Source organism: Channa argus, chromosome 9 (assembly GCF_033026475.1).
Source record: "Channa argus isolate prfri chromosome 9, Channa argus male v1.0, whole genome shotgun sequence".
Lineage (NCBI taxonomy): Eukaryota > Metazoa > Chordata > Actinopteri > Anabantiformes > Channidae > Channa > Channa argus.
In genome coordinates, this window is record NC_090205.1 from 13,065,832 (window position 1) to 13,087,856 (window position 22,025).

Sequence of the window (22,025 nt, forward strand, 5' to 3'; positions counted from 1 at the left end):
CAGTTATTAGGCCATGACATTGGCAGGACGGAGAAAATTGGGTCAGTGTACAAAACCAAAAATGTAGAGTGTCTTTGATTGCAAGAAACAATTCATGGTCAGTGAACTGAGAAATGAAACTAACTCTTCAAAGCAATAGTTTGGCATTTTGGGAAAAGAGCTTGTTCTATTGTGAAAAAGATGAGAAGATCAACACCACACCAACATCTGTATCATAAAACTAAGAAACTACAGCCACCAGCCTGGAACTTTGCTTTGCCCAACCACTGGTAAAGGAGAAGCAACAAGCCTGACTCTGTCCACTTGCTTAAGATCTCATCATGCCATCGAACACTCTATAGTTCAACTACATATTTAAATAGGAAACAACAAACATTGAGGTTTGATGGTGGAGTTAGACTATTTTTGGACTGGGTGCAGTTGCTTCCTGGGGCTGAGCTAATAGTCTCCTTCAGCCTCATAGCCTGATAATTAGCGTAAAGACATATATGTAAAACTGCTTGATTAAGGTGAGAACTTGAACAAGAAAGAAATGAAAGAATGACGATAATGAAGGAGCGAAGCTACGTCTATTAGTGAAAGTACGTCTGTTTGTGCGCTGTCACAACATTTAAATGCCTTTAAATTCATATTGGGCTTCCAGCAAGGAGAATTCAGACGTTAAAAAACAAATTCCCATTATATAATTCAGTGGCTATCTGCAGGCAGGCTGCAGAGCTAGAAACTCACACCATGTACAGCGGCAAAGAAGATCAAGGAGGAAAGGGGAGGAGAATGAGCTCTTTAATTTTTGTCAGTGATTTTGTGTTTGTACTACAAACTTTACAGAAAAGCACACGCTACCAGAGGAGTGGGAGTGAGGCCAAAGAGAAGAAATCATGAACAAAGTAGGTACAGTTTTTCCACAAAGCCTTTAAGGTAACATCTGACTTACTGGTGACTTACCAAATGTGGGCTAATTTTTAAAAAGTTATGGGTCTTTAAAAGTAAATCTAAAGCATTTTTAACATCTTTAAAATAAAAAACATCAGCTTCTGTCAAACTCTTGTAAATTATCTTTTAAATCTTGCTGTATGAATTTCACCACAGCACAAACAACAAAGCTGTAAAACCTAAAGGAGCACTCAGCACTCTGGAAGTTTAGTCTGAGCGGATTTACCATTGATCCCAGAAAACAATTCCACTTCCCCTTCTGCTGCCGGAGAACGCTTCCCAGCAAAAAATAGAGCACCAGGGATGTAAGAAGAAAGGGGAGGTGGTGAAGGGAGGAAAAAGAAGAGGAGGAGGAGATGGAGGAGGAGAGACAGAAGGGAGGGACACCGGGAAGAAACTCTCTTGATGCCCCTGCTTTTCTTTTCGTGCCCCCTGTGTGGACACTCAGTTTGGTGTTGGGACGAAACTAAACTCAGACGCTGTCGTTGACAGCTGGATCCCGTCCACGTTCAAAAGAAGGAAGTAGTCCCACCATCAGCCTGAAACTGTGGTCGAGTGTTTGCTTCCACATCTTTACCTGACGTTTCTCCAAAAGAAGACTTGTCTCACCAGGGGACAGATTACTTCATAAAGAGGGAGTCTGCCAGACAACAACACTTAAGCAGAATTGCAGGTAAGCCACTAAATGAACATATGATCAGATCAGGTTACCAACAAACCAGCCAACTCTTACTCAGGTGACAAACTACAAAAGGATGCACACACTTTGAGCATCCTTCTGCAAAACAAGTAGCCGTTGACTCTCTGAGGAAGAGATGATATCTTAAAGAGCAGGAGTGATGGAGTGGGAGGCCATGTGTTTGTTAGAATGATCCCTGTCAGCAGGTACAGCTGTCAACCTACTCTGTCCTCTCATCTCGCTCTGTTGTTCTCTCTCTTCCTCTGCTCTGCTCATAACTCTCTTAAGAGACAAACATATTCAACAGTGCAGCACTCGAGACCTTAAAACATGAAGCCACCAGCAAATGTGTACATACTGAATGAAGACAGTGAGCAATTGTCTCATGGAAGAAATATTAAATTCCTTTGTTATCTCCAATATGTTACGTAGTTACCTGTCTCTGCACAAACATTACCAAAATATATGAGGTAATGCAAATACTACTTAACTTTTAAGAGAAACCGGTGCTGCAGCTTTTCCATTTATACTGTTTCTTTTGAAAAAGTATTTTAAATTGAAATAGAAATATAAAATCCACTAGCAGAAAAAAATTTCAATTTAAATTAATAAATAAAAACAAATGATACTTCTGTTCTAGTGAAGTGTTGGCTCGGGTCTACTTAAAGCATAGTCACATTTTGATAAGTGAAATCTTATGAGTCAGAAGTGGTTGAAGAGGTTTTCAGATTCTTTATTTAAGTAAAATGATCAATGCTGCAGTTAAAAAATACTACAATGCAAGTAAAAATTCTTAAGTTATTTGAGATAATTTGAGTTATAGAAATGGAAGTAACAGATTATCAGTGATAAATATTTTTATATCGCTTCATCAAACTGTGAACTTATACATGTAAAAAATACATATTATATACAGTTTGGTGCAAAGGTTTGAATTCCCTTCTTTGAAAATGGCAGAAACAGTTTTTTTTCATCAACATAACCATGTACATTCAGCTATAACTAGTATGTTCTTTCACAATCAAAAGTAAATGCTCAGTGGTCAGTGTATATAAAATTTGATAATAAAGTAATGAAAACTGAATATTCATACCCACCCGCCCACACACACACACACACACACACATACACACACACTTTTTTTAAAAGGCATATTGCAAGCTTTTGCACAAATATAATTTTCATTACTTTACTTCCATTACTTTTCATGACTTTTCCTATGTAACAAAATTTTCTCATAATGCTTTATAAACATTTGAATTCATATATTTATTATTATTGATATGATCATTAATATGATAAAACTATAGCTATCACATGTGTTTTGGTAATGGCATTGTACCTAGAAAGTAGTAGTAGAAAGTATAATACCTCTATACAATATTTAACTGTACTCTGTTTAAAAAGTTTTTTAGTTTTTTTGTGCTCATAACAAATCTGTTAACACATTAATAACTTGATATCACTTGTTTTTCCTGTTGGACACCGAAGACAAAAAAAAAAAAACAACACTGTTACATTAGTCTAACTGTGAACTTTCTGAACAGCCATAAATACCACTTTATATTTCATTGGAATGACAGGTGAGATTTGTGTAGAGACATCATACAACAATAGAGAAAAGATTATAAGCTTCGTTATCTTATGACTTTGTAGATAAAGAAGGATGGTATTTTTGTCACTGACTGATAAAACCCGCAATAAAAAGATAAAAACATGCCAAACATTTAGTCGGTCACTCTCCAGAAATAACAGCTATGCAGGGATTTCATCTGGGACTGCGTTCGTCAGTCCATGAAGCACCTTGCAGCTGTCTGGCCTGAGGGTTTCAGTTCAATGCCATATGCAGCAAAACAATAGATCATAACAGGGCTGTGGGTCTGTGTACAGAAGTGGGCAGATGAAGAGCCAGACAGCCATTTAAGGTAGCAGGCACCGGCTTTTGCTGGTTTGACTGATATATAGCAGCCTCCATCCACATTGGCCTGCGACTGGTGACAACAGGTGACTCACACAAGTGGGAAGTATCTTTCAGCTCATCCGGCATCAGATCCACGTATCCATAACTCACCCCTCCAAAAAGCCAATGCAGCTAAAGCTAATATCTGTAACACAAGGGAACATCTGCTATAGTGCGAACTGTGATCTCCACACGTGTGCTTCGAATATACTGCTCGAACTTTAGAGAACTTAATTCATGAATAGCATTTATTTGTGTGCATTAATCTCCCCGTTATCCCCCAGTCACCTCATAAACCTGAAAGATTAAAAATAACTGAGCTGAATTGCTGCAGTCTCAGTATGTTTGGCATCCTGTGTGCAGGTCTGTTGTATTCAGCTGAGACTGACAAAACGTGTGTATAAATGCGTTAGTGAAGAGCACTTGTGCAGATTCGTCTGACATTTTTCCCTTGGTGCACTGTTCCACTGAGACGATGCTCAGCTGTCACAACAATGGCCCTGCAACATGAGAGGTTACTGGCAAAGATATTTAGCTACAGTGCTCCTGGCAGAGCCTTCTTGCTTTCTACTTCTTGGGATAGTTTAATACCGGCCATACGGTAGAGCCCAGTAACTTTTTGAAGAGATCTGGAGAAGACAACACTCACCAAACAAACAGCATAATGTGCTGGTGAATCATAAATGAAAAAATAAAGCTTTGAAGTATTAAATTAGGACTAGTTGTTGGATCGTGTACTGTAGTGTTATTGTAGTGAGAGAAGACACCGTGATGAGATGTACGTGAACGCAAGGTTTGTTTAGTGCAGTTACATGTTAGTGCTTGTTTGAATGGAAAATGTTACGGAAATGCTGCAAACCTTAATTTTATTTTGAAAGTCTTTGCATGCTGGATCATATTGTGATAAGAGTCAAAGGTGCCAAAAACACACTTCATTACACCCAAATTAGACATGTACCAGGCATTACATTTGATATTTTAATCAGCACAGAACTTAACTTACCTACAGTAAAATGAGATAAAATAAGCAAGTTAATAATGAGATCTGGGATTTGATCTAGAGCCAGTAACATGACCATGTAACTTTAAAGGAAAGCTACAAGGTTTGGCTCATTAAAATGGGTTTACAATTTACTGTGTGGCCACAACTTTCCCTCTGGACTATGTAAAATACTGTAGAGCTTTAGTTCACTTACTGTTTTACATGAAAATGATTTATCACTTATGCAGGTATGTGGTTATTAAGCCAGCATTTTGATATCTTATGTGAAATTGCTCTAAAATGTACTTAATCTCCTTAAAGGTAATTGCTTTTTCTTAAACCCTTGTCATTCTAAACATGCCTCATTAAAGCAAAGCAGCCCAATAAAACCAATTCCACATCATCTAATTCCCAGTGTCTTTTTGATGACGGCACAGATCGGGCTGTGTATCTTAAACCTCTATGAGGATCAGGAGTCTGTCAAACATGGCTTAGTCCTGAAAGGGGCAGATCTCTGAAGGAATGTTTAAATCAACCCTGCCCCCTGTTGTTTTGTTCTGTGGATACACTGCAGACTGGGGGCAACAAGATATTGTTGGGAAATTATAGAAACATACAAGCAAAGGGGAGGGTTAAGCCAAAAACCGTATAAGCTTTAGCAACAAAAAGCCTACAACTGAGAAATGTTGTGTATCTCTGCCGACACAAGTTTCGCTCACAAACAACATAACAACATAAATCTGAAAGCATTGCTCCATGTGCCACCGTACAGCCATATAAACAAAGCTCAATGGTCCTATAAAACTTTAGACCAGGGATTTCTCTTCACTGAGGTCCTCATCCCACACTGATACTTGATCCAGAGTATCACTGCCCTTTAAGGCAAAACTGAGGCTGGTCCAACAGCCTGGATTTATTGTTGGGTTGCAGAGTAGGGAAAACACATGGCATTTATTCCTGTTCTGTAGCGAGTCACAGCAGCAGCTGCCTCGTCACACTGAAGCAGTTTAGTAGTTGCTCTCTCTCTATTTACCTCTCTGAATTTCCTGGCTGTTATCCAGACCGGCTCAGTGTCTCAGGCTCTGTCTGAGTTGACCCTGAAGTGGTGAAATCCCATTTACAGTATGCTACATTGGAGGCTATTTCTCACTTCGTTTATCATAAAATCTCTGGAACACCCATCCTAGACTTTGTTTCCATGGACCTTTTAACTCACTGACACTCTCGCTTACTGCACGACACACACACACACGTGCGCGCTCAGTCACATCCGAAAGATCATGTTTGACGCTTTGAGCAACGTCAGGAGAAATAACTCAGAGGTGCACACAATGCTCCTTTTGCGCAGTTCACTGTTCTGAACACCTTATAACCAGAGCGTCCATTATACTTTTCTTTTACTCTGCCCCAGATTATAAACAAATATGACAGCCATGATGGTCCACAGGCAAACCAGACGGCTCAGCTAACGGTACAGTGGGTCACAGTAAATTGCTGGTTATTGCCAGGCAGGCTTTCAGAAGGCCAACACCAGCACAGGTATGACACACAACCACTGGTGGCAAGAGACGATGCCCAGGAATAGCTCAGCTCTAACTTCTTTGATCCCCTCACTCCCAATACTAGCAAAGTCTTGTTCCGTTCGTCCTTCGGAGATCATATCGTTTCAGATTGCTTCCCTTTAGAACAGGAAGCCGTAGAGGAGGGAGGGAGATTCTCACCACAGTATGTAAGTACTGTGTGTTTGTACTGAGTTAATTTTTTTCACGTGCTGTACGTACCCGGGCTGACAGACCACGTTACTACATCACAGAATGATGAAAAGCAATCACAGGATCTGCTCGGTGAGGACGGCCTGTAGTCTGTGATAGCTGATAGGAACACGGCCATTTTAATAGGTGACTCCTGCTAATGTGATGGCTGGACTCACACTCCCTCCTCCTCCAGTTTTCACTCTGTTTCTGATTTACTTCCAGTAAAGATCATCAGCTGTATCCAGCCAAGGCTTTGAGCCAGGGCCCCGAGTGGGGCGGAGATCTGCTCCAGCAACTAATGATCCAACCTGGCTTCCAACTGTGACCAGACTGACGTTACTGGGTATTAGGTGCATGCTGGAAAACAAGTGTCAGAGCCCAGACTTTCCTATGCTATGCTCTTGAATATTAGCCTTGGGTGCAGGTAGAGGTCGAGGATTTCCTTATAAAGCTTTCCTTTCTTTCCCCACTCCACAGATAAAGAGCACAAAGCTCTGTTTTTCTATTACACTGCCATATATATACTTCATGAGGGAGGGGGAGGGACAGATGGTCAAGGTCATTTAGACCATCTCTCCCTCACACATAACCAGTGTCAGTCTGGCTATTCACACTATGCACAGTGGACTAAGCAGTAGAAGTAACTCTCTCTCTGAGTGGAAATGGAAGCATCCACGTATGGATTACACTTGGAGGGAGATGAGGGCTGGTAAGAGAGAACATCAGCTCCTTGTTTGGCTTTTTTCACTCTCTGTGATTGTAGTGATCATACTGTATATTCTTTTTTACCTATTACACACTCCATTAAAATAACAGTTTGTCTTAACACACAGCTTTGGAGGAATGTATATGTTTTCTGTAACACTGCCAAGTATGGCTGTAACTTCAGGTGTGTGACGTGTAGGAAAAACCTGTCAGATCTGTTCAGCCCTCCTTCCTTTATGTTATAATTCATCTGTCTTTGAGCTCTGGCTGCACAGTAAAAACTGGAAGTCAGCACATGAAAGTAGCTTATGTAGATGCTGGAGGTCACACCTTGATGGAGTTTGATGGGTTTTCTTAACCCCTCAATTGATGGGGTCATTTATGGCACCCATTAAACTGTCTGGTGAGGTACCTTATAGGGTCCTTTTCAGCTAAGGCTCACCAGACTGCCACTGCCATGTTTGGGCCCTACCCAGACTCTAATGCAAGAGTCAAAAGGGGGAAGAAGACACACTTAGACACACAGATGTTGGCTAGATGGAGAAATCTGATTGACGCTTTGAAATGGTTTGAAATGAAATGACGCGTGAGGGTTTCACTGTAGCAGGGAGGACAGTGGTTGTCAGAAATGCGGACTCAGTCCCTGTTAGTGAAGTGCACTGGTTACGTGCCAAAGGCAGGATGGAGTCTGTGCAGCTCAGGCCGGGTCACACCATTAAAAGGACAAAGTCTCCTGGCTTTGACATCTCTCGTGGTGGCCGGTCGCCCTTTCTGTGTGACTATCATAAATAGGAAATGTATCTTTGGCAATGTAAATATAAAACCATTAAACATACAAACATCACATAATTTTGAATATTTTTTCTTAAAACAACCTCATTATTTACTTTTACATGACTCCTGAACTTCCTTGCCCTCTCTATCTCTGTGTGTTTCTCTCGTGGGAAGTTGATAGTTCTCATGCCGTGGTCTCCAGCCCCAAAGCAATTCACAGACAGAGAAGCTATTTTTATACATATGATGCCACACACAAACACCCAAGTAATTTTATCTGAAGAATTACAGGACCTGCAGCTGTCTGTGACTGATTATCTGTATTTCATTTTTTCACTTTCCTCTTTTGCTCTGTCTATTCCATCCACCTCAGTGCCATTACCTTTTCACCTCTCCCCCTCCCCCTACTTTTGGCCTTTCTGTCCTCCCTCTCGAATCTTTGTGTCTCAGGTGTCTGTTCGGTCTTTGAGCAGTGATGGGGGACTGGAGTCTCCTGGGGAATTTTCTAGAGGAAGTCCAGGAACACTCCACTTCAGTTGGGAAGGTCTGGCTCACGGTTCTCTTCATCTTCCGCATCCTAGTGCTGGGCACGGCGGCCGAGTCCTCCTGGGGTGATGAGCAGAGCGATTTCCTCTGTGATACCAAGCAACCTGGTTGCACGAACGTGTGTTATGACAGCGCCTTCCCCATAGCCCACATCCGCTACTGGGTACTGCAGATCGTTTTTGTCTCCACACCATCCCTCATCTACATGGGCCACGCCATGCACACAGTGCGCATGGAGGAGAAGCGGCGCAGGAGGGAGCAGGAGGAGAAGGAGGCAAGAGGTGAGGGTGAAGGAGACCTGGAGGGGGAGAAGGAGTACCTCCAACAGAAGGAGAGCGGTAAGGAGACGGCGTCTGATGGCACTGGTCGCATTCGCCTGAAAGGGGCCCTATTGCAGACGTACATCCTGAGCATCATGATCCGGACTGCGATGGAGGTGACATTTATTGTGGTGCAGTACCTGATATATGGGGTGTTCCTCAAAGCGCTGTACTTGTGCGACGCCTGGCCCTGCCCAAACCCAGTCAACTGCTACATGTCCCGGCCCACAGAGAAGAACGTCTTCATCATCTTTATGCTTGCAGTGGCTGGCGTGTCTCTGCTGCTGTCTGTGTTGGAGCTCTACCACCTCGGCTGGAGGAGTCTCCGAAGGTGTGTACGCACCAGAATGACGCAGAGGGACAATGACAGAGCAGTGACGATGGCTGTTTCTGCCGCCTTGGAGCCCAACGGTCCGCCACGGCCCTCAGCCGCCTGCACCCCTCCTCCTGACTTCACCCAGTGCCTCGCAGCCACAAGCTCTATGAACCCCATGACATCCATGCCCTCTCATCCTTTCAACACCAGGATGGCACTGCAGCAGAACTCGGTCAACTTGGCAACAGAACAGCATCACACCTGCGACAACCTAGAGGATGAGGAAGACTTCCTGAGAATCAGATATGATCAGGCGCCAACAGAGCTGCCTAACAGCTGCTCCCCATCACCTCTGCTTCACAACAGCTACATGAAGGACAAACGTCGACTGAGCAAAACCAGTGGGACCAGCAGCCGTGCCCGCCACGATGACCTGGCAGTATAGGTTCAAAACCAGACAGAGTCACTTAGCAGAACGAGAGGAAGGAATATCAGACATCCAACACCAAAGAGAAGGCACAGGAAAGATCAGTTTAGCAAGACTCTGAAGCATTTCTGAATGGCGAGGTTAGAGTGTAAGCACAGGCGAACTATGCAGACTCAGCAGAAAAGGCCTGGTAGTAGAATGCAGAGGACGAACTTGATGTCCAAAATAAAAGAAACACTATGAGTGGACTAAGTAAACTTGATGTGTATGAGCTCTATGAGCAGATCGTCTGTTTGAGAGCTTGAAAGACAACTAAGCTGCAAAAGGAAAATAATGTAAAACTGAAAACAGGGTAACAGGTTTGACACCTGTTGATTGCACATTTTATGTTTTACCTAAACAGTAAAAGGCAAAAACTAACTGAAGGAAAGAGACAATAATGCAATGTTTGGTGCTTGGTCATTGAAAAACAAAAGAGGACAAACATCTCAGCTATTCAATTAATTATAGAGGACTCTATGACTTTAAATAGCATAACCAAAAGTATTTTTTCCCACTGCAAAAATTAAGAGCAATTAAAGACAGAAACTTGATATGAAAAGAACTGTGAATCTTCCTGCACAGTTGCAGTGATCAAGGCCTTATCAAGTGTGAAAAAACTTTTGTATTTAATTGCACTATTGCACTATGCAGTTCTTGTAGGTCAGCAAACACAAAATGTAATGCATTATTTAGAACTGAACAGTGTCATTAAGAGTATTCTTTAGTCACATATTTGATAGGTGTGCAAACGAGGTGAGAGATTGACGCCAGTTTGAGCAATTGCCTGTTGAAAGGGCTTAAAGAAAAACAGGGGGCCCTGATTGGATGGTGGTATAAGCAGGTCCAGCCACTGAGTGGCAACATTGCACTTGTTTTTTAGTTTCCCTCCTGGAACCATTGTGTAAATAAAAATGTGTCCCGGTCTGGTGTATGTTTCCATTTCTGTCTTTCAATATACTTTATTCCATTTCTTGCTGCCTGAAATTACTGTGCGTAGGAAGATAAAAAGGTCACTGACATGTATGTTAAATTTCTATAAAGCAAATGTTCTTTTAAATGATTCTTGTTCTTGTTTATTATACTGCTGGATCTTTTACATCTTCTTTCATCTTTATGCAATAAATGACATCACTCACTAATCACACAATAAATCATCCACTGCAATCACTCCAGCCTGCTTTGTTGTACTTTTGGTGATTAATTAAATTACTTAATCTAAATAATATAACCTTTTGGCTTTTAGTATTAAACAATATATATTTTACCTTACTAAGTACTTTCTTCATTTGCATGTAATACACTTTTAGAAACCAAATGAGCAGATACTGAATGCCCATATGGAGAATTTACATTTAACAACTTAAATCAAACTACTGTATATCAAAACTATGTGGTAAATATAGAAACTGAAAAAACAGTGTAAGAAAATCTTTTAGTATCTTTAAAGAACATGCAGAGACTAAAGAGTTTCAGCATTCTTAGATGAGTATCACATCAACTCTCATCGACTCATCATCTCTGTCAGAGGGCTGAGCATTGGTATCAAACTTGATTTTTCTTACGATAAAACTGAATTTTAACACTTAAAATGTTTTAGTTTCACTTTTTTGTTGGTTTATTTGTTCTGTTGTGGTTGTTGAAAAACAGTTTCACCACTTTATCTGATCACACTGCAGAGCATACAGCCAGGATTACGACTCAGTTTTTCCAGTATAATGCTTTTAAAATTCTCATTTACATAGTTAATAGGATTTTGTGCTCCAGTAAGAATACTTGTGGTTTTCTGCTCTTGACATTCACAGTGGAGCAGATGTTGTATTAAGGTTCCTTAACCTGTAGGAGATTTATTGTACATCACAGAGAAAGCACACAGCAAACATTTGAATTCAGCATTGAAGTTAAATATATTGTAGTAAAAATACTCAGATTATTTAAGTTACACTTTTATATGTAATATTGCAGTCCTGCCTCTGTAATCTATACTGTGAAAGCTTTAACAATAAAGATATAATAATAATAATAATAATAATAATAATAATAATAATAATAATAATAATAATAATAATAATAATAATAATAATAATAATAATAATAATAATAATAATAATAACAATAACAATAACAATAACAATAATAATAATAATAATAACATTATGACTTCCGTCTTCTGTACGTTTTTGGCAAATACCTACTTTGGCAGACTTTCAGCTAGAAACACCATTCAACTTTCAAAACGTTCAGCTTATAAAGGATATAAATGTGTGTATACAGCTCTTAAATATCTTTTATACTTTTTAAGATTTCTGTACTTAATTTTTTATACTTAAAACTAGAAAAAAAAATTGTTTTGATGAAATCATTACTGAAAACCCATAATTGCCTTTGAAGTTTATGCCCTTGCTGCCTTTGAGGTTTGCCTAACCAGGATGTAGGAAGTGACATTTCGTCCTACGTTAACATGATGTTTTGAAATGGTTATAGTAGTTTACAAATTCTACTTTGACTCAAACTTTGCACTGAGCTATTACATTTCTACAGTTTCCAGGATTTTTATGCTACCATTTTATGTTACATCTACTCGAGGCAAAACAGTTATCCTTTAATTCCGATTATTTTCTACCCTTTTCAAAATGTTTTACATTTTTATAGTAAACATTTCAGCTATTTTAGTTGCTTTTATTCTACTAAAACTTTCAGCTATTTTTACATAGTTCACCTTCAGTTCAGCTTTCAGCAAAAGGAAACATTTCAGCTCTTTCAGCAAAAACAGTTCTACTTTTTTGAGCTTTGCTTGGGAATCCTTTTAGTGCTGAAGCATTCACAGTGCATTTTTTTTTTTTTTTTTGGAAATGCTTTTTCTACTTATAAACAATATTAGAAGTATATTGTTTTTGTCTATTAATTGCCAACAAATTGTAAATTAGCCAATATTAGTTCGTTAGTTAGTTCATATTAATATTAATAGCTTTTAAATGCTTCCTAATTAAAAGTCCTAATGCTGAGATATTTTTGTGCGTAATTAACTTACTCAAACAATAAACAGTTTATCAACATAACGGTTTATACATTTCTTTTCCTCAACTAAAAGTGCAGCGCTAAATCTTACACTACACTCACTACATGTTGAGGACTTCTCCATGCAGATACTGTCATTGCCCTGCAGAGGGCAGCAACGTTGTTCTTTATGCCTCCGCTACCGCTGAAAAGGAGGAAGAAGATTTGCAACGTGAACGTCAGGAAATGTAGTTTTATCTCTGCGAATGTTTCTTTTTCTTCTACTACACGAGCGCATCTTCTGCACTACAGTTACCGATATCCATCACGGTGAACCGACAGAAAGAGTTCCGAACGACAAGTGAACTTGTTATTAACTAAACGTTTAATTAAACGTTCCGTTTTCCGAAGATCAGCAGACTAACTTAATTTCATCTTTTGGTAAGAAAGTGATTAATATGTGTCATAAATCTGAGCTTGTCTGTCGTGTTACAGTTTTCTAGGTTGTCTGCATGTTATGAGGTTGTTTTGAAACAGTTAGCTAGCAATAGCCGTGCGTTTCCCACCGTGCAAATACGTTGTGCTGTTACAGCTTAACAATTGTTTCCGTTGTGTTAACAGCCCTCATGTCACAGTACTTGGTGGTTTTGTGTTGTAAAACTGTGACGTTGTTTTTTATCCTTAGAAAGCTCGCTCCACTAGCCTGTGCTACAGCCTCACTTTTTTTTTACTAACATAAATTTAAAATCCTAAAACTTTTCGAGGTCTACTTATTGATCTCCATTGTTTAGGTGCCATCTCAAGTCTTACTACAGCCAGTGGTAAAACTGATACTGCATCGTCATCGAACTTGCCACAGCGTTCAGTTGACCACGTCAAATTATACATAACGATACTAAAGCACCTATAATAGCTAAAAGTTCGATTGGTTGATTAGTAGTCCGGCCAAACATCTTCATTGGTCAACAACAAAAGCAACATATTTGATCTGCACTATTTCAAAAAAAAAAAAGAAATTATGCATTCGAGCCACTTTCAAAACCAATGAACAAAACAAGATATTTGATGCTGACACTTTACAAGAGAAGTTCGCCCTAATAAAAATAAATATTTTTTCCCCCCTCAAAAACCTTATTTATTAGCCATTTCTTCAAATATTCACCACCGTCCTTGCTTAATGCCTCTGTAAGGACCAACTGAAAAAAAAAAACACTCATAGGATGATTATCTCCAGGACCAGATTAAGTGGGGAGGACCAGAAGCAAGTCGGGTGGTACTGATGTGGAGTAGTGTTGTTGTGGTGAAGGAACCAGTCGCTAAAATTCAGATTCTGGAAAACTATCACCCATGTCGATGTCCTCAGGCATTTCTCTCCCAGTTCATATTTTGTGCTCAAATGACCAGTTTGACAGCAAATCACTTCTGGACAGTTCTTTAAATTAAATGAGCTCCTAGCTTCCTAAATCTTACTGTCATTGATGAATTGTGATAAATAAGGTGGGGCACTTGTTTCTTTCTTCTTCATTTCTAGACTCCATGACAGTTTTGAAATGTGTTGAATGAGTAAGGTTTGTATGAGCGGGAAAAATAGTTATTTGTTTTTTTCCCATTAAAGCCAAAATATTTCTGGAACTCCTCTTTAATTAGATAGTTTTCACTGTTTTCTGATGATTTATAAACCAAGCAATGTTTCACACAAATCTTTATTATATTATTAAAGTTGAAACTAAGTAGTTGCCCTGCAGGTGATTGTTTAGCTAATTATTTAAATCACAGTGCCCAAATGTTTTAGCTTCCAGTTTCTCAAATGCAATTTTCTGCTTGTTCGGATTGGAAATCATTGAAACACAAAAACACATCACTTTTATTTTTCAGAAATAATGTTTTTGTTGTTGTTGTTCTTCATAAACCAGTTGTTTTATCAGTGAAGCTAATTGAGAATATGATGTGTAAATTAAACATATTCTTACATGAATTTGTGGTATAATAAAAGTCATTTTTCTTAGGTTTTAATTGTGTATTTAATTCAGACCTGATTTTGACCACAGCACAACTATGAGGTCTTTTTGGACAAAAGCAAGTGTTTTGGGTTCAGTGTCTATGGCTTTTGGCTCAATGCTGTGGTCACAGAAGAAGACTGAATTGGACCAGGATACTTCCAGTTGCACTTCGGCCGACACAAATTCTAGTTCTCCCTATGAACTAAAGTTGGTGCAAGTCCTGTTCCGACATGGTGCTCGAACGCCACTAAAGTCTATACCGGATGTGATGCAGGTAAAACCACTTTTTCTGCGTACTCAAGACATTTAGTGCCTGAATCTTTAATAACTGTTTGGGCTTATTTGTCTTATTAAAGGTCCAGTGGGTGCCAACGCTCTTGGAGCCTCCAGCACACACCCACATCAACTATGTAGTGACAGATCTAAACGGTGGTCCCAGGCCCCCAGCTCCTGTAGAAGACAGCTATCGGAAAAACATGTTGACCGTGAGTAGGTGTGTTTTGTGGTGCTGAATGCAGCTGCACAATAAAGGAACAAAGTCATGTACAAGACTCTTGGGAGTTAGTTGCTGGGAACAGGCTTTCTGGCAGGCTAGATATTTGCACATTTGAACAGCAGACAGGTAGGGGTGGGAAAAACAAGCCTTGACATCTGACATTGTGCAATCTGGCATACTTTACTTACATTTAAAACATTTCCCTGGACAAGATACTCATTAATAATGTTAGTTACATCTGTGTTTTTTCTTGCTAAAACAAGTTTATATGTGCTGTGGGAGACAATTAGTGACTAGTGATTTTGGTTGAATAGACTGTACATGTGAAGCAACCTGTCGCTTCATAAAATACCCCACTCTTATATTTTTCCTTTAGTGTCTAATAAGATTTATTACAAATAATATTAGAAAACACTGAGTCAAATTCATTAACATTGTCTTGCTTCCCAGTGAGATATCATGTCCCGCTTGCCAGCCTCTGTGTCCATGGAAGTGTTTCCTGTGCTGACTTAGCTGCTTTGCTAAAGAGGTTTAACTGCACTGGATTTAGCTTTGCAAACTAAATCCCACTATATGGACTCCTGCCATTCTTGTACCACAATAACTTTGGATTCCTGCATACAATTGAAGGTGTGTGTCTGTTTGGCCACATCAGTTAGTGAAAGTTGATCCTGTTTGTCGCGTTTGGCAGGGGGGCACGTTCCCTGGTCAGCTGACCACAGTGGGCATGCAGCAGCTGTATGATCTGGGCAAAAGGCTAAGGAGGAGATACATTGAGGAGAGTCCCTTCCTCAGCTCCACCTTTAGCACAGCTGAGGTCTAGTAAGTGTTGCTCATCATGATGGGCAGGAAGAACACACTTTATGTATTCAATAGTTTATGAGAGCACCACAGAGGATATCAGCCTAAATTTGCTATTTTTGAATTGGCTGCCTTCCATGACCTCCTTTCTTTTTCCTCTCTCCATTTTTAGTGTGCGCTCCACTAACATTGTGAGGACCATTGAATCTGCCAAGTGCCTCATAGCAGGGCTCTTCCACCAAAATCAAAAACGTAGTAAAGAAAGCCATGTGGGCATGATGTTACCTATTATATTCTGTATTTGATCTAATTTGTTTTGTTTCTGTCATTCTTGAAGAAATAGTGCATATTTTAACAACAGAGGCAGAATCTGAAATTCTCTACCCTAACTATTATGGATGCAAGCTGCTCAAAATCCTTGTCAGGTATGTAGAGTATATTTTCATACCAAGTCTTGACCATCCTGTGCACTCGCTACCCAAAAGTGGAATCTTGAATAATGTGTTGTGCAAAATTATAAGCAGAGTTGAGATACCTCTGACAGGTTGTCATGGTGTATCTGTGTTTTATGGCTGACACTGTGTGTTCTGTGCAGCCACCGCTGGGCAGAGTCGTCTACCCTGCCAGACATTGCAGCAGACCTGCAGAGCATCCAGAACGCGCTGGGCATCGCTGCTCACCAGCACATCGACTTCATCCTCATTAGGGATGACATGGTTGCCAGAGAGGTGACACTGCCACATCATGATTCATATGACTTTTATTAACTCCCACCACAAGCTATCAGAATACATACAATTATTATTTAAACTTAGCCTAGCCCGAGGCTGCAACCTAGCAAGCTGCTAGTTATGTAACATGAAACTCTGAGAGTTTCACAGCATATCAAGTTTGTAGAATTTCATCAGGATTTAAGTTTTAATCGTTTTATCAAAATTGAAGATCTTTTAAAACAAATGCATCAATGTCAAATCTAAATGCTCCTGATCCTATTGGCAAAGAAAAACTCATAACAACTAGTCTGAAAATCTTTTTTCTTGTATTTTATTTTTTTACTTGAATGGGTAGAATGATATCCGACTTTAGAGGGGTGCTTTTAAAATATCTATCATGGGACTGCTGTAATACAAGATAGGAGGGCATTTTCATAGGACCTGTCCTAAAAATGTTTCCTCACTTGCCAAACACTGAAGCCCTTTTTAACATTCTCCCATATTATGTTTTAATCCACCTGAATTAATACAGCCATAGTCCACTTTTACAGAATATAAAACTAATTGTGAATAAATAGTTTTAAACTGTTTAAAATTGACACCTTGTTTACTGTAATTTGCTCACATTAGACACCATTACAATTATGATGAAGGGAAAAATAGCAAATATCTTTTATCTTAACAGTTCTGGAAAACGGTGAGCAGAAAGGTTTCTTTTCTACAGCTGATACTGTATCTTTTTTCTTCCCCATTAACAGACCCACGGCCTACCATGTCCACCTGTGCTGGACTCCTGGAGGAATAAAGTGGAACAGAGAGCTGTGGATATGATGTTCCATATCTATGACCCTAGCAAAAGGTTAGATTAGATTCAAGAGTCAGCAGATGAGGGTCCTTTTAAAGAAACAATGTTAATAATTGTAAATATTGTTGAGCATCCGTGACACTTTTTCTGAGTTATAAGAATCTATCTTTAACTTTAAAATTTTAACCTTTTTTTTTTTTTTGCTTGTTTTGGCAGGGAGAACTTACAGCTATGTGTAGGCCCCCTCCTGTACACACTGTTAGCCAACATTGATGAGAAGCTACAGGGCCATTCATCAGTGCCACACAGGTTGGTCACCCTAAGATGAACACACCTATGTCTTACACAATCATAATTGCACTCTGACATACTTTCCATTCTTATAACTCTCTCAAACAGGAAGTTGTTTTTGTATTCTGTACACGACACCACTTTGATTCCTTGTTTGATGGCTCTGGGAATTTTTGACATGAGATGGCCACCGTATGCAGCTGACATCACTCTGGAACTGCACCAACACCGGCAGACTAAAGAGGCTTTTGTCAAAGTGTCTTACATAGGGCAGGTAGGAGAATGTGTTTTTTGCATATTTAATAAGCTGTTGTGCAGTTTCCCTTGTGCTTTACTCAACCTACTTGTCTTTCTGTAGGATCAACTTATTCCAGGTTGTAGTGGTGTCTACTGCCCTCTGCAGGAGTTCAAACAAGCCATCTCAGCATACACTCTGACCTCTGAGCTCTACCGTTCAATTTGCAATAAAACAGAGGGTCTGACCAAGCCCTGAACTCTCAACAGACATCCACATTTGAACACAGCGCTATGACATCACAATATGACAGTCACGCATCATGTTGTTTTTTTTTTTTTTTAAAAACACGTCCACGGGTCTCATTCCATCCAGCTACCACCAGGGGAAAGTCCTGGATTACAGCCTCTTTTGGAGCTTTAAATAGACTTTCATGATTCCTCACCACCATGTAACCAGTAAAACCAACAACCATTGGTGTATGCCTGAACCAATGCTTGGTGCATAATACTAAATTTGTTTGTCTTAATTATTAAGGGTGGTCTTATTCTGTTTTTATTTTTTACAAATCCCCCAAACCAAACAGAACAGATAATTTCCAAAATGGCTTCACTATTCTATCCAATATTCAGTGTGAATTGACTATTTTCAGCTGTACTGTGATACAAATTTGATATTATACAGCAACCAGTATGTGTGATTGATTTAAGAAAGAAAAAAGCCATTGCCCAGGTCCATTGTAATAAAGGTAGTGTCTAGTTTGCCTGGTGCATCTCCTCTCTGTGTGCCATACACCTCACAACAATAGTGGCGTATGGCACAACGGAATAAACAAAATCATCCTAGCACGATAAATTTATTGTTGGCATTGCTTTCTTGGGGAATTGTTAAGAAAAATACAGAATATTGTTACTCCTTTTCCTTAGATTTCAAATCATTGCTGCAGTTTGTCTTGCACTGACATATGGTCATCTTAAATTTGGACAATGTGGATTTATAAAAGACCATGTCTAATCGCTAATGCTGTTATCTGCCAGTTTGGTTGGGTTTACAGCCAAATCTTACATATTCAGTCATTTTAGTCCTCAGGGGAATACTAAGCTCATCATGTACTGTATTTACTGTTGATTAACAAAGGAGTGCAGAGTGAATTATACATCAGTGTGTAGTTAAATGTCTTCATAACTATGTACAACTTGACACAAGGGAATTCCTCACAACCGTATCTTAAGAGTGAGCGTTTAGATTGCCTTCTTATGGGTATTTGTTGGCAGTATCAGATCGGAGTATAACGTAAGCATGAATACATGCCTAATACACAGGATGACTGTGTTATGATAACACATTATACCTCAGTGGGAGTTTCCCATGACTCGCTGCTTAAAATGTTTGGTTAGTTAATAGGTTTGGTTTGGACCGGTGACGCATAAAGAATTTTGTTAACCTTTTTTTTTTGATTCATGTTACATAAGGAGCTCTGTAATATTCCTACCACTTAAAAAAACACACTTAATTTAACATGTTTGCATCTATTTTGGAAATGTGGTGTCCTCTTGAATTATAGCTCTCACTAAAGTACCTCCTGATAAAATGTCAGCCTGGCAATGTTGCTTCTTAGTACGACTTGTACTGGCTGAATGTTGGTAAGCTGGTTTGACGTGTACAATGATAAAGACACCACCTTGTCTACATAACTGACTAGATGTGAAAAGCTGAGAGCCACATTGACACATGCATGGATGCACACACACTACATAGACAACATGTATATACCAAAACAATATCTTTTATTTGTAGTCCATCACCACAGCCCTGGTAGGCTATTCTGCACCAAAGCCAATGGAGAAACACATGACAAGCTTATACAATAGAGAAAAGAGAGGAAGTCAACTGGATGGTAAGCAGTGCGTGTTTACATTTGTGTCTTGCTCTGGACACCACACCTGCCTTACTAAATTTTACCAGCTCTATATAGCTCTAGTTCTATAATACCTGGCATACCTGCTGTGGCATTCAGACACTCCTGTCCCATTCTGCTGACCATTGGGGGATTATTGCTGTGGGAATGATTATTACCCAGAGTCAACAAGAAAGTCAGAACACAACAGGAACAAGAAGAACACACAGCACATCTGGGTATTAGCAGTATTGTTCACGCTTGCGAAAGTAGAGTCCTGAAAGTTTTGGAGCACCAAGTCAAATGTAGACTGCAGATTATCATTGTGCTGCAAAGCTGCCAGGATCCTCACACTTAATGTGTTGCTCTCAATGGTAAAAATAGAGAAAGAAGACGCTTTCTGCAGACGGTCCATGTTTGTGCTTTTTTAATAATACTATTATCTTAATGAGGTCATAGTTTGGTTTGTTATACACTGGAGTTACAAAGGAAATTAAAATAGACTAAAATTCGAATAGCCCACCAATGGTAAACAGTACAGTATTTTAGGGGGCGTTCCTCCCCCAATGAAAGTTGGGTAAGAGGAGTTGAGAGGTCACTGATAGAATGCCTATACATACAGACACATACATACCACACAAACATACAGTCTATCACACACGCACACACTCACACGTATATACTGTACAGAAACAGTCAAAACAATGGAGCAAGAGACAAGATGGAGTTCCACTAAAGTCTTCACAAAGCACAATTTCTTCTTTTTCCTTTCTCTTGTTCCATACCACTGTCATGACAAATTTGTTTTTTTTTCTTTTTAATTTGAAAAAAGTAGACATATACTGTACCATCTCCACGCTGACTTTTAGTTAAGTTGATTCCTCTTTGATGTTGAAGTAATCTATAGTCAGATAATCAAAAACACAAGAACAGTTTTGTGAAATTGATGCACAACAATCCCATACATTCTGAAGTTCATGAGTCGAAATTAAATGTTCTTGTGGCAGAAATACGCCAATCCGGGCCTGTCAAGTCTCCATTGGAGTAGTTCCTACAGGACATGACTGGTTAGCTCCATTCAGTTCATTTCTCGGCACGTCCTCTATTTTGCATTATACTTCCATTATTTGAGTCAATCAGTTTTCTGAAAACACTCTAAATGCTGTGATATTTATTCCAGCCTTGACTTTTGTCCAAGAACATTCTAGATACAAGGTCTCTGTTGGATTAGAACATTCCAGAGCCCGGACTGAACCCCATGTCCATGTCCCGTGGCCTCATCTGACCCCCCATCATCATTGTCTGCTGTGGGGGGCCACCCATGCCCTGCAGTGACATCATCATGTTTGGTGAGCCGCCAGGGCCTGGGTGGGCCATTTGTCTCCCCTGCATCATCCCTCCTGGACCCCCAGGGGACATCATTCGGTGCTGGGGGCCTATCATGCCTTGGCCCATGAATCCTGGGGGCCTCATCGAGTTATGACCAGGATTGCCCATTGGCATGTCTTGGGGCACCATTCCTCCACCTGGCCCACCTGGCATCCCCCCCATTCCCTGCATGGCCATTCCCATTCTCGGAGGACCATCACCCATAATTCCCTGCATTGGAAAGCCAGAGGGGTGTGGTGGTTTTCCCCCAGGGTTGTCTCCTCCACCTCGTGGGAAGTAAGACAGAGTCTGGCTAGGCTTCTCTGATGGGATTATTCTTGACAGGTCAAACTCAGGAATACCAGATGCTCCTGGCCGCATCACCTCATGAAGGTCTGCATCACTGAATCCACCCTGCATGTTGTTAAACTCTGGCCCTCCAGGGGTATTCGGCTTGCACATACCACCATCACCCCCTCCCCCATGAGGCATGTTCCCCATTCGTCCTCCCATAGGTCCTCCTTCTCCCTGGAAGCCCATGGGATGGCCAGGAAAACCCTGGGGACCGGGACCATTGTGTGGGGAAAAAGGGCCTTGTTGGGAAGGGGACTGGGTAAGGGGGTATCCCTGGCTTCTGTGAGGGTAACCCATACGTCCCTGGGGCATCATTTGAGGGTTTGCCATACCAGGGTCTTGGGGATTTGGTGGTATCATCATGCCATGAGGCATCATGCCTGGGCCCATATTCGGGGCATTGGGAGAGGGCATTTGTGGAGGCATGCCATGGGAGAGAGGCTGGGATCCCATTGGATTCATACCCAAAGGACTGAGGGCAGGCAGGGGTCCGGTGTTTCCAGGTCCCATCATTCGTGGATTACCTTGGTGGTTCAGTGCCATACCTGTATGAGGAAGACAAAAAATATAATAATATACTCAGTGCAGTTCTGTAGGAAGCATATCAAAGAAATATTACTTTGCATATGGTCC

The 22,025-nt window shown here is 40.3% G+C and overlaps 3 protein-coding genes across 8 annotated transcripts in view; 2 read left to right on the forward strand and 1 right to left on the reverse strand.

Annotated features, from left to right (window-relative positions):
• The first annotated feature begins 788 nt into the window (after window positions 1–788).
• On the forward strand, window positions 789–10,651 carry gja5a (gap junction protein, alpha 5a). Its single transcript, XM_067517176.1, has 3 exons — window positions 789–887; window positions 1,090–1,606; window positions 8,161–10,651. The coding sequence occupies exon 3, from the start codon at window positions 8,263–8,265 to the stop codon at window positions 9,412–9,414; it is 1,152 nt and encodes a 383-aa protein (XP_067373277.1). The 5' UTR covers window positions 789–887; window positions 1,090–1,606; window positions 8,161–8,262; the 3' UTR covers window positions 9,415–10,651.
• A 2,065-nt stretch (window positions 10,652–12,716) lies between these two features.
• Window positions 12,717–18,309, forward strand: acp6 (acid phosphatase 6, lysophosphatidic). Of its 3 annotated transcripts, none has more exons than XM_067515237.1 (11): window positions 12,717–12,873; window positions 14,463–14,706; window positions 14,789–14,917; window positions 15,620–15,750; window positions 15,902–15,981; window positions 16,067–16,154; window positions 16,325–16,457; window positions 17,201–17,301; window positions 17,464–17,556; window positions 17,647–17,812; window positions 17,897–18,309. In XM_067515237.1, exons 2-11 carry the CDS (start codon window positions 14,488–14,490, stop codon window positions 18,029–18,031), a joined length of 1,275 nt encoding a protein of 424 aa, XP_067371338.1. In that variant the 5' UTR covers window positions 12,717–12,873; window positions 14,463–14,487; the 3' UTR covers window positions 18,032–18,309. The 3 variants fall into 3 exon arrangements, with proteins under 3 accessions (XP_067371338.1, XP_067371337.1, XP_067371339.1); XM_067515236.1 differs by having other exon boundaries at window positions 12,720–12,873; window positions 14,481–14,706; XM_067515238.1 differs by having other exon boundaries at window positions 12,741–12,873; window positions 14,439–14,706.
• A 1,232-nt stretch (window positions 18,310–19,541) lies between these two features.
• The window catches only part of bcl9 (BCL9 transcription coactivator), a 28,932-nt gene continuing 26,448 nt past the window's right edge, over window positions 19,542–22,025 (reverse strand). For all 4 annotated transcript variants that reach the window (XM_067515233.1, XM_067515234.1, XM_067515232.1 and 1 more), the window contains exon 10: window positions 19,542–21,937. In XM_067515233.1, the coding sequence (XP_067371334.1) occupies window positions 20,898–21,937 (1,040 nt within the window). In that variant the 3' untranslated portion in view covers window positions 19,542–20,897. The remainder of the gene's footprint in view (window positions 21,938–22,025) is intronic.

What these genes read in the sequence shown, in the direction of transcription:
- gja5a (XM_067517176.1), top strand. Translation starts at nt 8,263, where the DNA reads ATGGGGGACTGGAGTCTCCTGGGGAATTTTCTAGAGGAAGTCCAGGAA.
- acp6 (XM_067515237.1), top strand. Translation starts at nt 14,488, where the DNA reads ATGAGGTCTTTTTGGACAAAAGCAAGTGTTTTGGGTTCAGTGTCTATG. An exon ending in TTTAGCACAGCTGAGGTCTA is followed by an intron (nt 15,751 to 15,901) that starts GTAAGTGTTGCT and finishes CTCCATTTTTAG; the next exon opens with TGTGCGCTCCACTAACATTG. An exon ending in CTTCCACCAAAATCAAAAAC is followed by an intron (nt 15,982 to 16,066) that starts GTAGTAAAGAAA and finishes TCATTCTTGAAG; the next exon opens with AAATAGTGCATATTTTAACA.